Source organism: Garra rufa, chromosome 3 (assembly GCF_049309525.1).
Source record: "Garra rufa chromosome 3, GarRuf1.0, whole genome shotgun sequence".
NCBI lineage: Eukaryota > Metazoa > Chordata > Actinopteri > Cypriniformes > Cyprinidae > Garra > Garra rufa.
In genome coordinates, this window is record NC_133363.1 from 39,337,672 (window position 1) to 39,353,369 (window position 15,698).

A 15,698-nucleotide genomic window follows, 5' to 3' on the forward strand; every position below is an offset into this window, starting at 1 on the left:
TGTCTTTATTTTGCTCTAGTCCTCTAAAGTATTTTATTTGGTTGTTTTCTTTTATTGTTTTTGCCTAGTTTGTTTTTAGTTATTGATTCCTAGTATCCTTTTGTTCTTTCTTTTGATTATTTCCTCCCTAGAGTTAGATTTCATTTTTTCTACTTTTCAGTGATGGTAGTCAGAGTTTTTTGCTGTTTGTTGTTCTCTCTTGTGGTCTTGTTCTGTGTCGTTTAGTGTCTTGTGTTTGTCCCTGTTCTGTGCCGTGATATTCCCCCTGGCTGCTGCTCACCGGACCTGGCTATCTAACTGGACGGGTTAAACTACGGCTCTAAGAATCAAGCCCTATCTGGTGGTGCTCCGTGTCCCTGGCTCTACAGCCCAACCTTGCCTGGGTCCAGCTCAGCTGCCATCTTGTTCCCCTGTTGTCTGCCCTGCCTCACTGTCAAGATTATCCTTGATCATCACTACCCTGACTGTGCTTTAGTCTCATTAATAAATGTTAATTCTGTGATCATTCTGCATTTGGGTCTTTTTCTAGTAGACTGCCATACCAGATCCTGACAGAACGAACCAGCCAACACTAGACCCAGCAGTATGAGTCTTAAGATTGTTCCACCCGCCACTGCAGAAGGGAGATTGGCACTCCATCGGGCAGTGGCATCACTTCGTCAGCAGGGCAAGGAGCCACGGTCCTATGCACAATTCTTTTGGACCATGGCAAGGGGCCTGGAATATGATGATGCAGCCCTGAAGGAGGCCTTCAACCTCACCTTAGATGACCCCTTGCCACAATGGGAGATGGAGCAACTGCATATTTTAAATTTCTGGGACTTCTCTACTTATGTGCATCATCGCAAAGACTGGCAGATCCTTAACCCTCCTGAGGATGTCAGCAGTGACCACCCTGCCCTCGTATCCTCTTCTAGTCAAGTCCACAATCATCTTCTGACTCCCACTAGAAAACGAAGGGATAGAAGAAAGAGGGCGGCCCGAGTTGCTGCATCGGCCAGGGAGTCCTCAGTGTCTGCTTCAGCCCTTGAGTCCGCTCCAGTGTCGGCTCTGACCCCTGAGTCAGTCTGCAGTGATCAACCTGTTCCTCTACCCTCATTGAGTGAAGTCCCTAATCATCTTCTGGCTCCGAAGAAGTGCAAGTCGAGAAGGAAGAGAACAGCCCAGAACACTGCACTAGTCTCAGAGCCAGTCAAGTCCGCTGCTGCCAGTCCAGAGCCAGTCGAGTCCTTTCCTGTCATCCCAGAGTCTGCTGAATCTACTCGAGTCATCCCAGAGTCTGCTGAATCTACTCGAGTCATCCCAGAGTCTGCTGAATCTACTCGAGTCATCCCAGAGTCAGTCAAATCCACCCAAGTCATCCCAGACTCGGCAGAGTTCACTAAAGTCACCCCAGAGTCAGTCAAGGTATCTTTACTCATTCCAGAGTTGATTGAAAGGGTTGCAGTCACCCCAGAAATGGCCAACCAGGCACCTTTGAGCCCTCAAAAATGGAAGAAAATGAGGGCACATGTTGTGCAGTCTAAAGCTCTTCTTTCAGAAGCCCCAAGCACACCGGTCCAGGAGGGTCGAAGTCCAGAGGTCCTGGACTCATTGGTCCAGGAGGATCAGAGTCAGGAGAGCTCAAAGCCATTGGTCCAAGAGGGCCTATATCTCGAGGCGTCTAGTCCAGAGGCCCAGGAGAGTCTGAGTCAAGAGATCCCTAATCCTGTGTTCAAGGAGGAACTGACTCCGTTGGCCCTGTATTCAGGGGTTCCAGAGGTATCTAGTCTGGAACCAACCCCTAAGCCGCCTACTTCACCAGCTAAGTCTGTGTTGAAGGAATCTGAGACTGCACCGTCTGATTTATTTTTGAGACTAGTTTTGTCCAAGATGGACACTCAGATCAGCACTGCTGCTTCAACAGAAACTGTTCTTGACCTGGCCATGAAGGCTACCTCAGAACAGCAAGCCAGTCCTGTTGTGCCCACAGAAACCAATCCAGTTTGTCATGTCATGCTTTCTGAAACCCCTCCAGTCATTCCTGAGCCAGTTAAATCCACTCCAGAGCCTGTCAAGTCCACTCCTGAGTTTAGTCCTGCAACCCCGGAGGGCATTTCTGCTGCTCCCAAGAGCGTTTCAGAGTCCGCTTCCAAGTCAAATCCTGCAGCCCTGGAGGGCATTTCTGCTGCCCCCAAGGGAACTCCAGCGTTGACTCCTGAGTCTATACCTGCTGCCCCAGAGGGAATTTCGACTGCCCCCGAAGGAGTTCCTGAATCAGCCCCCAACGTCCGTCTAGGGGTCGCCCTCGCCTCAGTACTCAGCCAGGATTCTGCAGTTCATGAAACCGTTCCAGAGTCTGCACCATCCCAGTCCTGCCCAGGGTTTGCTCTGCTCCAGTCCAGTCCAGAGTCTGCTCCAGCCCAGGAGCCCAGTTCCCAATCTGTCCTAGAGTCTCTCTCAGCTTCTGCTCCAGGGCTAGTTTCAGAGTCCGCTCCGATACCAGTCCAGGAGCCTGTTCCTGAGGACCCAGTTTCTGCAGCCCCAGAGGGCATCTCAGATTCAGTCCCTAAGCCAGATTCTGTAGCCCTGGAGGGAATCTCCGATTCAACCCCTAAGCCAGTTCCTGTAGCCCTGGAGGGGATCTCTGATTCAGCCCCTGTGTCAGTTACTGCAATCCTAGAGGGCGTTACAGATTCAGCTCCTGAGACCATGCCTGCTGACCCAGAGGGCATGCCTAAATATGCACAAGACACCAGGCCAAGTCTCAAGTCTCCACCAGTTAACGGAACCTATACATTTAAAAGGGATTCTAATAGTACTCCCATCCCTCCCACCCCACCCTCTGTGTTACTTGGCTCTAGTGGTTTTCAGAAGTGGCCACCTCCCTGCTCTGCCCAAAACAACTTCCCTGGACTATTTCCTAACCTCCCAGCCTCACCCCCAGTGTTTCCGACCTACTCTGGATTTCCAAGTTTGACTCCCCACCCACCCTCCCAGTTGGTACACCCTTGGTCTTTGCCTTGTGTGGACGCCTGGAGGCGTCCGTTCGGGGGAGGGTACTGTCAGGGTCCTTCCCTGACAGCCTTGTCAGTCTTGTCTTTGTTTAATGTTTCTTTGTTTGTCTTGTGCCTGAGCACATGGTTGTGTCTTTGTTTGTGTTGGCCATGTGCTCCCCTGGTCCTGCCTCCTCATTTTCAGTTACCACGCCCCCTTGTTTAGTCCTCGTTTACTTGATTATGTTCACCTGATCCTCATGTGCTCCGTTCCTTTTATAGCATGCACTTTCCCTCACTTCTCTGCTGGTTCGTTGCATTTGTTTCTTGCGTAAAGGAAGTTATTGTTAGTCAGCTAGTTGTAGTTATAGTGCTGTTTCCTCATTACTCTCTTCTAGTCAGTCTAGCTTTTCTTTTAGTTCTTTAGAAGTTTATTAGATTGTCTTTGTTTTTGTTATTTTTCTCCAGTTTGCTTCCTGTCTTTATTTTGCTCTAGTCCTCTAAAGTATTTTATTTGGTTGTTTTCTTTTATTGTTTTTGCCTAGTTTGTTTTTAGTTATTGATTCCTAGTATCCTTTTGTTCTTTCTTTTGATTATTTCCTCCCTAGAGTTAGATTTCATTTTTTCTACTTTTCAGTGATGGTAGTCAGAGTTTTTTGCTGTTTGTTGTTCTCTCTTGTGGTCTTGTTCTGTGTCGTTTAGTGTCTTGTGTTTGTCCCTGTTCTGTGCCGTGATATTCCCCCTGGCTGCTGCTCACCGGACCTGGCTATCTAACTGGACGGGTTAAACTACGGCTCTAAGAATCAAGCCCTATCTGGTGGTGCTCCGTGTCCCTGGCTCTACAGCCCAACCTTGCCTGGGTCCAGCTCAGCTGCCATCTTGTTCCCCTGTTGTCTGCCCTGCCTCACTGTCAAGATTATCCTTGATCATCACTACCCTGACTGTGCTTTAGTCTCATTAATAAATGTTAATTCTGTGATCATTCTGCATTTGGGTCTTTTTCTAGTAGACTGCCATACCAGATCCTGACAATTTATGCTTTAAAAGCACGTTTCATCAATTAGTCTGTCAAGTTAAACATCTGCGTTTAGCTTCAAATGGCATCTCTGATGACAGTATTTCATTAAAAATGATTTGCATTTCGATTCTGACTTCAAAAGGCACAACAATATTTTTTTTTCTCTTATTCCATGGATTTTACCCATTTTCTTCCAATTTTACCAGTGTTTTTCTGCCAGCACAATGCGCGCAGCAGCTGCAAGTGACATAACTGTGGCGCCTACTTTAAAGGTCCCATATCGTCAAAATCAAAATTTCCTGGATTTTTTCATGATAACTAAGGTCTAGGGGCTATCTAACTACCATATGAGTTTCAAAACAGTCAATCCACAGTAAACTGCACACAGCCTGCTTAAAGTAGTTGTTCATTTTCACGAGCAGCTGTGACTTCCGTAACGATGTGACGTCCGATCGACTCAAGTCACCGCCTTCAGTCACAAACCAACGTCCCACCCTCCTTTTGTCAAACCCCCAGACAACAACGCATCCATTCCATTGAGCAACAACAACAGGAAAACAAGTGGAGAAAACCCTGTTCAGTCGATAGATGTCAAGCTACGATCATTGCACAGGCTTCAGAACAACGTTAATATAAGAGACCAGCGGCACGTCAACTTCAGCCTCTTTCACACAGCGATTCCGGTAAATACACGGATAATGTGTCCCACGATTTGTTCCGGAATTGTTTAATTTGGTTCATTCACAGTTGTTTTCCGGAATCTGTGCGTGCTTTACACACAAACCATAAAGACATGTGACGTTTGGATGTGAGATGTAATGCGACGCGTACGTTTCACTAAACTGAAACTAACCTGAACAAACTGTGCTTCAGCGCTGATAGTGAGGAGCTGACTCTGCCTGATGATCGCTGCTTCATTCCACTTTGCACGTAACGTTATTTTTCGTTGTGAAGAGTCGCTTGATAACGTGCATCATTACTACAACACTGCCTTTAGGTTCTGGCTTTGGTTCACACAGTTCCCGTAATTTTCCAGAATCAGCGCGCATTGTGAAAGGGGCTTTACTAAAGCAACAGTTATGTAGCTTACTGCATTCGGTGTTTGTAAAAGAAAAAACATTAATGATCATTCTAAAATATCCTGTTGAGTATCAGCTCTCTCTATTGCTCTGAGCTCGCTTACGCTTACAGCATACATGACCGTAGTTACCTGTGATTGGCCTGGTTGTGCGTCACTCAGAAAACAACAGGCCAATCAGAAGAGAGGCTCATGAATATTAATTAGATGGGCCAAAATCGACCTGTTTTTGACAGAGCTCCTAAAAAAGGAGCTGTAAAAATATATTGAGATGGATTTTGGCACTTATACCGCAAATATATATTCTTAAGGACATCAACAAATAAAATAAACCTCCAGAAATGTGTATGATATGGGACCTTTAAATTGGTCTATTTAAGCAAATTTTTAGACTAATGAGAAACTTTTGAGTTCTGAAACTTACAGGATATTTTTGTAGTACAATGATCTCTTATATGTTATATGTATCTCTTATAAGATCAAGGGTTTTTTGATTTCTCAGTTCATTTTGTGCCCTATTGTAGAAAGTTGCATTCTTTTCTTCCACATTCTCACTCTGTATATTTATTTCTCTTTTTTCTTTCTCACATTTCGCCTTCTTCTCTATCTCTGAACCCAAACATGTACAAACACTTTTGCAGGCATTTTCTCCAGTGATATGGCCCTAAGTAAACATAATGGAGCAGATGTTAAAGTGAACATCTGCTGGACAATTTCTTGCTCCGTTTGATACAGCTTGCTGACACGAGCATTCATGTACGGTCGAAATTCAAACCAAACGCAAAAAGGTTTTGTTAGCTTTCACTGACATATTAATCTTGGATTGAATATGAACAGCAGGGGTTGTTTTCATTGAAAAAAAATGAAAGAAAAGGGCACTCTGTTTCGAATTACTTTTTTGAACATGAAATAATGTTGACTGATAGTGAAAGGTATTCTTTGCTAGTTGTTAGTGACATCAGACTATCTTTTCCTTTTCTTTCTTTCACCTGCTGCCATCTGTGTTTGCTTGAGTAAGTCTGTATCATTTGTAATCTGTAACGCTATATTTTCAGTCTAATTCTTTCCATTCTTGACCTCACTCTTGTGCTCAAGTGAATATCTGTGCAGGTTAAATGCATGTTTGTGATCAAAGGCTGCACTTTTGGACTCATCACTTAAACCTGATAATTTTTTGTAATTGAAGGTCTCCAGTTAAAGCATCATGGGAAATTCCCCACGCCTCAGGCAGTGATGAAGGAGCATATGAGTGTGTGGCCCAGAGCACTGCAGGCATGGGACGAGCTCTCACGCAACTCACCGTCAGAGGTACTGCATGGACGAACACATGTTACATACTTTTTTCCACAATATATACAGTCATTCACACAAACATTTTTATTTTCAGACCATCATGCAACTTTAGATTTTTTTTGAGTAACTTTGCAGTAAGCATAGAGCATTTGCAGCATAGTTCCATGCTGTGAAAAATCTTTTTTATAAATAATAATAATAATTATTATAATGATAATAATAATTAATTAATTAATTATTCTTTTATATAATTTACATTTTTAATGTTTTTTGCTCACCAAGGCTGCATTTATTTTATCCAAAATACAGCAAAAGCAGTAATATTGTAAAATATTTTTACAATTTAAAATATCTGTTTTCCTTGAATATATTTTAAAATGTAATTTATTTCTGTGGTCAAAGCTAATTAATAATTTTATTTAGCAAGGATGCTTTAAATTGATCAAAAGTGATGACAAATGTTACAAAACATTTCTATTTTAGATAAATGCTGTTCTTCTGAACTTTCTATTCATCAAAGAAACCTGAAAAAAATCTACTTTGAAATCATAGGAATAAATTAGATTTTAACATATATTTAAACAAAAAACAGTTATTTTAAATAGTAAAAACATTGCAAAATTTTACTGTTTTTGCTGTGTTTGGATCAAATATAAATATGTTGGTAAAACAAGGAACATTTACTTTAAAACCAATGTTTTATAAGATAATACAACTTTTTGTTTTCAGATATACATATTTTTCTTCCACACTGGCAAATTATTTTTTGTAATATATTTTATATTTTATATATTTAAAAAATATATATCTAAACATCCTTAAAACAAGGAACATTTACTTTAAAACCGATGTTTTATAAGACAATGAAACTTTTTGATATACAAATTTTTTTGCCGTATTGGTAAATTCTTTTTTCTTATTTAAGAGGTTAAAAATATATATGAAAATACATTTTGTCCACCACTAAATAAAATAAGTGACTAAACAATATGTATTTTAATTGTTGGATTATTTTAATCAAAAATACATATAAATAAATAATTAAATAAATAAATAAACAGTTAGAGCTAAATATAGCTGTTTGATTTAAACGTGACAATTGAAAAAAGAAAAGAAAATGTAATTTGATTTTATAAAAAAATAAATATGGTAAAATTTCTTTATAAAGTTATTAATATAAAATAGATAAATACATAAATACATGTTAAATATAAATTTATTACTATCAAATATTAGATATACATGATTCATTAAAAAATAAATAATAAATAACTATTAGATATAAAATTATTACTATAAATGTTACATATACATGATTTATTAAATGTTAAGTAAATATGACATGTAAAGTTATTAAAATAAAATAAATAAATAAATGTAAAATTAAATAAGTATAACATAATTTATTATTACTATAAAATATATTTAATAACTAAATGTTAAAAACATTTAACAGAAAATATGTTCATTGAAAACTACTTTTTTTTTCTTGCTGGGTTAATGTAAATACTACTTCTCACAGCTGTTTCTTGCTGGTTCAGCTAATATTTTCTTCACGTTGCCGTCTGTCATTGCGTAGAATAGTTCAGTGTGGAATATATCAAGTATAAATGCCTCTTGAGCGTTGTCAACTGTGCACACAGTGTGCAGAGGGTCATGTGAAAATATAAACAAGACTTCAGCTTGCTAAGGAGGATGTAATCTCCAGAATTAAAGGAAGCTCTAAATGAGAAAAGCTTCTTGCAATGGAATTGTAAGTCACAGCCAGAACTCTTTAACTGCTATCACAACATTAAACTGAAAGATTTTTTTAAAACATGTCATGATTTCTCTTAATCCAGAGCCTCCTCCTGTCCTGCATTCTCCTGTGAATGTGACGTCATTCCCGGGTGCAGTGGTAGTGCTGTCCTGTCAGGTTCAAGGCTTTGTGCGGCACAATCTGACCTGGTATCGAAGTGGCACCGCTTTATCATCCCGCTCAGGGAGGGTGAGAGTACTGGCCAATTCCTCTTTGGAGATCAGCTGGGTTCGTAGCCAGGACGCCGGACCCTACCAGTGCCGAGCCACAAACGCCCATGGAGAGAGTCAGGCTGTCGTATGGCTGGTGGTCCTAGGTATTCTTCAGCACCTGGTCAAACACTCAGCTCCCGGGGCCTCACGAGTCCTGCCGTCATGTGTTTTACATTAAAACCCTCCAAACCACAGCGCAACTTCTACGCAGCCAGCAAGATTGAGCCCTGCATGTTTTGAATAAGCGAGATTAATGTGATCTTAGATTGGCGGTTCCTATTGGAGACAAATAGGTGCACAAATCGATGAAGTGTATCTTACTGTGAGCAACTTTCAACATGTGCATTTAGACTTGCACCATCATTATACCATTATAGTGTGTGGAGTTTTCATTATGCATTTAGCCATGACTGCAGACTTTAAGGTTGTGTGCCAAGAAATGTGTAGGAATAGTTCACTAAAATTATTTACTCACCCTCATGTCATTCCAAACATGTGTGCTGTTATTTTTTCTGTTGAACAAAAAAGGTACAAATCTATCGCTCTATCGTTCTATTGTTCTATCTATCGTTCTATATCTATCGTTCTATCATTCTGTCATTCTATCTACATGTCGTTCTATCACTCTATCGTTCTATCTATCGTTCTATCTACCTACCGTTCTATCTGTCATACTGTTGTTCTATCTATCGTTCTATATCTATCGTTCTATCATTCTATCATTCTATCTACATGTCGTTTTTATCACTCTATCGTTCTATCTATCGTTCTATCTACCTACCATTCTATCTGTCATACTATTGTTCTGTCGTTCTATATCTATCGTTCTATCATTCTATCTACATGTCGTTCTATCACTCTATCGTTCTATCTATCGTTCTATCTACCTACCGTTCTATCTGTCATACTGTTGTTCTATCTATCGTTCTATATCTATCGTTCTATCATTCTATCTACATGTCGTTCTATCACTCTATCGTTCTATCTATCGTTCTATCTACCTACCGTTCTATCTGTCATACTGTTGTTCTATCTATCGTTCTATATCTATCGTTCTATCATTCTATCTACATGTCGTTCTATCACTCTATCATTCTATCTATCGTTCTATCTACCTACCGTTCTATCTGCCATACTATTGTTCTATCTATCGTTCTATATCTATCGTTCTATCATTCTATCATTCTATCTACATGTCATTCTATCTACCTACCGTTCTATCTGTCATACTATTGTTCTATCTATCGTTCTATATATCTATCGTTCTATCATTCAGTCATTCTATCTACATGTCGTTCTATCACTCTATCGTTCTATCTATCGTTCTATCTACCTACCGTTCTATCTACCTACCGTTCTATCTGTCATACTATTGTTCTATCTATCGTTCTATATCTATCGTTCTATCATTCTGTCATTCTATCTACATGTCGTTCTATCACTCTATCGTTCTATCTATCGTTCTATCATTCTATCTACATGTCGTTTTTATCACTCTATCGTTCTATCTATCGTTCTATCTACCTACCGTTCTATCTGTCATACTATTGTTCTATCGTTCTATATCTATCGTTCTATCATTCTAACTACATGTCGTTTTTATCACTCTATCGTTCTATCTATCGTTCTATCTACCTACCGTTCTATCTGTCATACTATTGTTCTATCTATCATTCTATATCTATCGCTCTATCATTCTGTCATTCTATCGCTCTATCGTTCTATCTACCTATCCTTTTATCGTTCTATCTTTCATTCTTTCTATCTGTCGTTCTATCTGTCATTCTATCATTCTATTTATCGTTTTAGATCTATCATTCTATCACTCTATCATCAATCATTCTTTCTATCTATCTATCTATCTATCTATCTATCTATCTATCTATCTATCTATCTATCTATCTATCTATCTATCTATCTATCTATCTATCTATCTATCTAGCTATCTATCTAGCTATCTAGCTATCTATTGCCATTTCAGTTTAATTCCGAATGGTGCACAATCATACTGTGAAATGTTACAGTTTAAAAAAAATTTAAAGATTCTTTACCATTCTTCTTTTATGTTCCATTAGGAAAAAAAACAACAACAGCATATGGGTTTGGAACAACATGAGAGTGGATAAATAAAGACAGACTGTTCATTTTTGGATAAACTGTCCCTGTAAGTATAGGATGATTCACAGTTTATTTCTGTTTCCTTTACAGAGGCCCCATCTGTGGTTGTCTCCCCTCAGACACAAAGCTTCTCTCTGGGAACAGAGGTCCGCATCTCCTGTTCGGCATCTGGTTCCCCTCCTCCAAAGGTTTTCTGGAGCCATGGCAACATCCTTCTGTCCAACCACCATCGGTACTCAACCAGCTCCCCCTCCCTTCTCTCACTATACATCTACACACATAATTTGAGATGCTTATTTTTATCTACTTTCTTAAAATGGATCATTTATAGTTCATTTCTGTTTGCATAAACTGTCCGCAAACCATTAACAGTCTGACATTTGCTCAAGACATCAGAATAAATCTGACATCGATCTTGTGATCATTTAGAAGTCAGGTTGATGGAAAGAAAACACTGTTCAGTTTGAAAAGCTCTCAATACAACTGCCTCTGTAGTATAATCATTACATCAGCGGTCTTTGTATAATATAACCCTGGCTGTGCTTTCAGAATGAGCATCTCTGAATCTGGCACGCTGGTAATCAGAGGAGCTGCCCCTGAGGATGCTGGGAACTATACATGCCTGGCCACCAACGAGGCTGGCACTGCCTCTCAGTCTGTTACCATTAGTTATGCAGGTAGGTGCTGGAGTCAGTGGGTTTGTTGATGGAAATGCTTGTACATAGTAAACCAGTCTTGTGTCATTTTGAGTTACAGATTGAATATATAACAGGCAGTATCTTTTATAGTGACATGACAGCATGCATAAAAAATAAATGAGATTCCAGATGCTGGTAGACCTATCAAATAGAAAATAACAAAATGTTATATAGCTGCTTCTGTTAAACTTTTTGGCACTTAAATATTTCTGTGGAATTCTGTCAAGCCTCAGAACGTCAAACCTAATTTAAATAAAATGCTAAACCGGCTGTTTAATGTTTTTGAAAGAAGTCACCAAGGCTGTATTTGATCAAAATACAATAAAAACAGAAATATTATTATATTTCGAAAAAATAATTCTGTATTTTAATGTTTTCTAAATGTATTTCTGTGATGGCAATGCTGAATTTTAAAGTACAAATATTACATTTTTTATTTTAAATTTATTTCTGTGATAAGAAAGCTGAATTTTTAGCATCATTACTTCAGTCTTCAGTGTCACATGATCATTCAGAAATCATTAGGTGCGTTCGACTTCATGCGGCGCTGCGCAGACCGATCGGCGGCTGACTTGAAGTAGTGCATGCCGGTTAGAAATTTTGTCCGACTTGAACCGGCGCCGGCGCCACGTGACGTTCACGTGTGGCATCAAAGTAACGCGAGAGCGTTTCGAGAACAGCCGGCTTGCTCAGCCAGCGCAGCATTTCAGGAGGGACTGCACCAGGCTGTAATGACGTAACAGCTTCTCATGATTGGCCACATTCACCACATAACGATGATCACGCGTTTCGTGCTTCAATCCATATAATTGCATAACAAATCAATTTGCATGCCATTTCGTATATAGTTTACGATCTTTTGACTGCAGTACATTTTTCCCTTAAATTCTTTATATTGGATTTGTGTATAAGTTTATTATTGTATTCAGCTGCATATTTAAGTAATATTTTTTATGGAATAACTAAAATGTCAGACATTTAATGTAATGTGGTCAACATTGGTTGATGCTGAAATCTGTAGTTGCTGCTTCACTTGCATGTGCTGCATTTCTTCCAACAAAAAAGGTATTTCTATAGCTTCCAGTTCATCTGCAATAAAGTAGGCAAAAGCCACGTGATCTGCCATGTTTGAGGAAGCAACGAGATCCCCAACGTGTCCGACTTGACGGCTCCTCCCCGACTGCTTTCGGCTAATCTCGCCGATCGGTCTGCGCAGTGCAGCATGAGCTCGAACACACCTATTCTAATTAGGGATGTCCCGAACCGATCACGTGATCGGAAATCGGGCCCGATCACGTGGTTTCAGACTCGATCTGAATCAGACGTTACCTCCTGATCAGGACTCGGATATATATGTATATATCATTAATTTTTAACACATCTATAGTTATGCGGTGGCACAGAGTTAGACCTCTTGACTCCACACAGAAACACAGCAAACACTGTGGCACTTTTATTTTTTTTATTTGTTTACATGCCTGCCGGGTATTTTAAGTTGAGGTGCTATTTGTTTTTATATTAGACTTTTTTTATACTTACTGTTGCACTAATGTCCAGAAGTGAAGAATTTATGTAATTTATTACTTGGTTGTTCAAGCTACCTCACAGAAGTGCTCTGTTTGTTAACAGAGTTGTTGAATGTTAAAATAAGGTGAATTAAATAAAAAAAAGAATAAAGAAGAGCGAAGAAACAGATCCAGGATGTTCCTTATTTTTTATGTATTATAGAAGTATCGGATCGGGACTCGGTATCGGCAGATACTCGAAATCAAATGACTCGGACTCGGATTCGAGGGCAAAAAAAACTGATCGGGACATCCCTAATTCTAATATGATGATTTGCTGCTTAAGAAACATTTTTTATTATTATCAATGTTAAAACAGCCGCTTTTGATTAATTTTATGCTTCCTTGCTCAATAAAAATATTAATTTCTTTTAAAATAAAAGTTTGCTAGCTGAACCAGGAGTAATATCAGTTTTGATTTTTAAAGTAGGGCCCTATGAAATCAGTTTTAGTTTTTCCCAAATTTTGTTTTATTTTTTTCCCAATTTTGTTTTATTTTTTTCCTTTTTAATTTGTCTGGATTCAGTTTTTTTTTTCTTTTAATTTTTCTAGACTCTGTTTTAATGGTTAAATCTTTGGTTAAAATTAATTGAAACTATGAAAGTTACACAATTTAACAGCAATTTATGAAAAGTTTGTTAATAAATTATTATATTTATTATATTTCCATAAATTATGTTTGTTTCTAAATTATATATTTATTTAGTTTTATTTTATGACAAAATTCTGTGTTTTCCATTAATTTTGGATTCTATTGGAATTGTTTCAGTAAGTTTAAAAAATGAAAAGAAATACTGTGTTGTGTATTTACATTTTTACATGCAAGAAATTCTCATAAATATTTTCTTTTGGTAAATATTCCGTAGTACTATCATTACAATAAGTAATATATTACGGTCACAATTTCTTCAAGTAAAACAGAACTTTTATTTTGACAGGTTGCTATGAAGACCTTTAAGTTTCTGTTTTGTATATGATATGATGATAGTTTTTCTCAAAAGAAACGCTAAAATGCTGATGAAGTGCCGTCTATGCCATTCATTCCGACTCGCAGAACATGCAGGATTTATATTTAAATAATATTTTTGTGGCTTACTATTCAGAGACACTGGTCCACATTGTGTTTTGATTTAAGTGTATTGATCTACTTTTGAATTATTCATCAAAAATTGCCAAATTCCATGACATTCCACGTTATACAGTAAATTCAATTTTTATGACTGGATTCCGCAGATGTTTAACCCCATAGCAATTTAACTTAATGCTAAACGTCTAGTGGTTGGAACGTAGGAACGCTAAGAGATTAAATTAAATGTAAAAAATGCTATTTTTAATATCTTTCTCTCTTGTTGTTTTCTCAGAGCCTCCGAGCATCTCTGTGGTGCAACAGGTGGTGATGGTCATTGCTGGTGAAGATGCCAATCTCGAATGTCAGGCTTCTGGCACTCCTTCTCCGTTGGTAAAATGGCGAAAAGGTAAAAACTGTCTCTAAGCACAAGCCACCTCATCCTTTCTACAGTCTTTTTCTGGTCATATTTACGTTTTAATCATTCTTTGACAAAACTAACATATGATTTTAGTCTACAAAAAATAACAATAGTGCATCACTCAGACCAAACTTTAATCAAATAAAATGTATAAAAGATTTATCAGCATCATCAAAAAACAACATGTGTTATTATTTCTTCATGCTTTAGAGACTGTTATTAATTTTCTGCGCTTTAGAAACTGTTAGGATATTGCATTACTTGTAGTGGGTTGTTACAGCAACTGTGTATGTTTTCTTTGATTCTTGCACCATCCGTCTTTAGGGGATCTGGATCTGGGAACAGTTCCATTTGCGGAGCAGGATGTCCATCGTGGAACGCTGCGGATCCGTGGGGTTCAGGATCTGGATTCTGGAGACTATACTTGTGTGGCTTCAAACGTAGCCGGGTCTGCCGCTGCTGTGGTCATACTACAGGTGGGAGGTGAGAACAAGACCTCAGCTGCATTACAAGCTGACACAATATAAATATTCCTGTACATTTTATACGGAACAGTTCGGTTTTATGTGGGCTTTTATTTATTGAGCTCACTGTCGCAGTATTTCTATTGCTTTTCCAAAACTTTGAAGCATATTTAGTTCATAGCATGAATCAAAAACCTTGGACAGAACTATATGATTTTAAGCAGAACACACCCATAAGCCTAGGAGCTTCCAAACCGCAAGTGGAAATGTTCTCCCGCTTTGTTGCAGAGTGTGAAATTTGGACAGCAAAATTTGGTTTTAACGTGATATTTGGAAATGTGTCCTTAACGGGAGTTTTAACAGTTCTTGACAGGATTCTCAGACTTCCAGTAGCTCATGGCCAGTTTACGAGTATGCTTGAATGATCCAGAACCAGATCATGTTGTATAAAACTTTATGTGCCACTATCATCACTAAGTGTAATTGCAAAATTCAAGATTATTAAAAATTACAACTGAAATGCAGTTTCCAGAATGCTTTCTCTGTCTGCTATTGGTCAATTTAAACAGGTGTTCATGCCTCCAAACTCACACCACTGGATGAAACAATGCTGATCTGGTCATAATGCACAAATAAACTAAGAAATGTGTTTGCTTTTTTGGAAGAATCAGCCTGCAAATGTCTTTCTTTAGTCATCTGTTTATGCATAGTAAAGTTGGGATAGGAGAAATATTTTAACATTGTAAAAATGACAAACTTTAAGTCATAATTACTATCCTACATATAATGTGTGTGGGGAAAATATGTTGGAAATAAATTTGTATGGTGGAAAATAGGTTATGAAGCTTACTTTTTCCATCTACATATTTTCTACTTTGTTCTCGGATGATTTCACACTTTGCGATGCCAAGGGCTCTATAATATTATATATATATATATATATATATATATATATATATATATATGTAAGAGAGCCTCCTTTAAAAAAAAAA

General features: G+C 38.4%; 1 protein-coding gene across 1 annotated transcript in view; it reads left to right on the forward strand.

Annotated features, from left to right (window-relative positions):
* Positions 1-15,698, forward strand: part of hmcn2 (hemicentin 2) — a 123,107-nt gene that overhangs the window by 29,389 nt on the left and 78,020 nt on the right. Inside the window, exons 10-15 of the mRNA XM_073836610.1 lie at positions 6,258-6,379; positions 8,206-8,478; positions 10,583-10,724; positions 11,042-11,169; positions 14,117-14,230; positions 14,567-14,725. Coding sequence (XP_073692711.1) covers positions 6,258-6,379; positions 8,206-8,478; positions 10,583-10,724; positions 11,042-11,169; positions 14,117-14,230; positions 14,567-14,725 — 938 coding nt within the window. The remainder of the gene's footprint in view (positions 1-6,257; positions 6,380-8,205; positions 8,479-10,582; positions 10,725-11,041; positions 11,170-14,116; positions 14,231-14,566; positions 14,726-15,698) is intronic.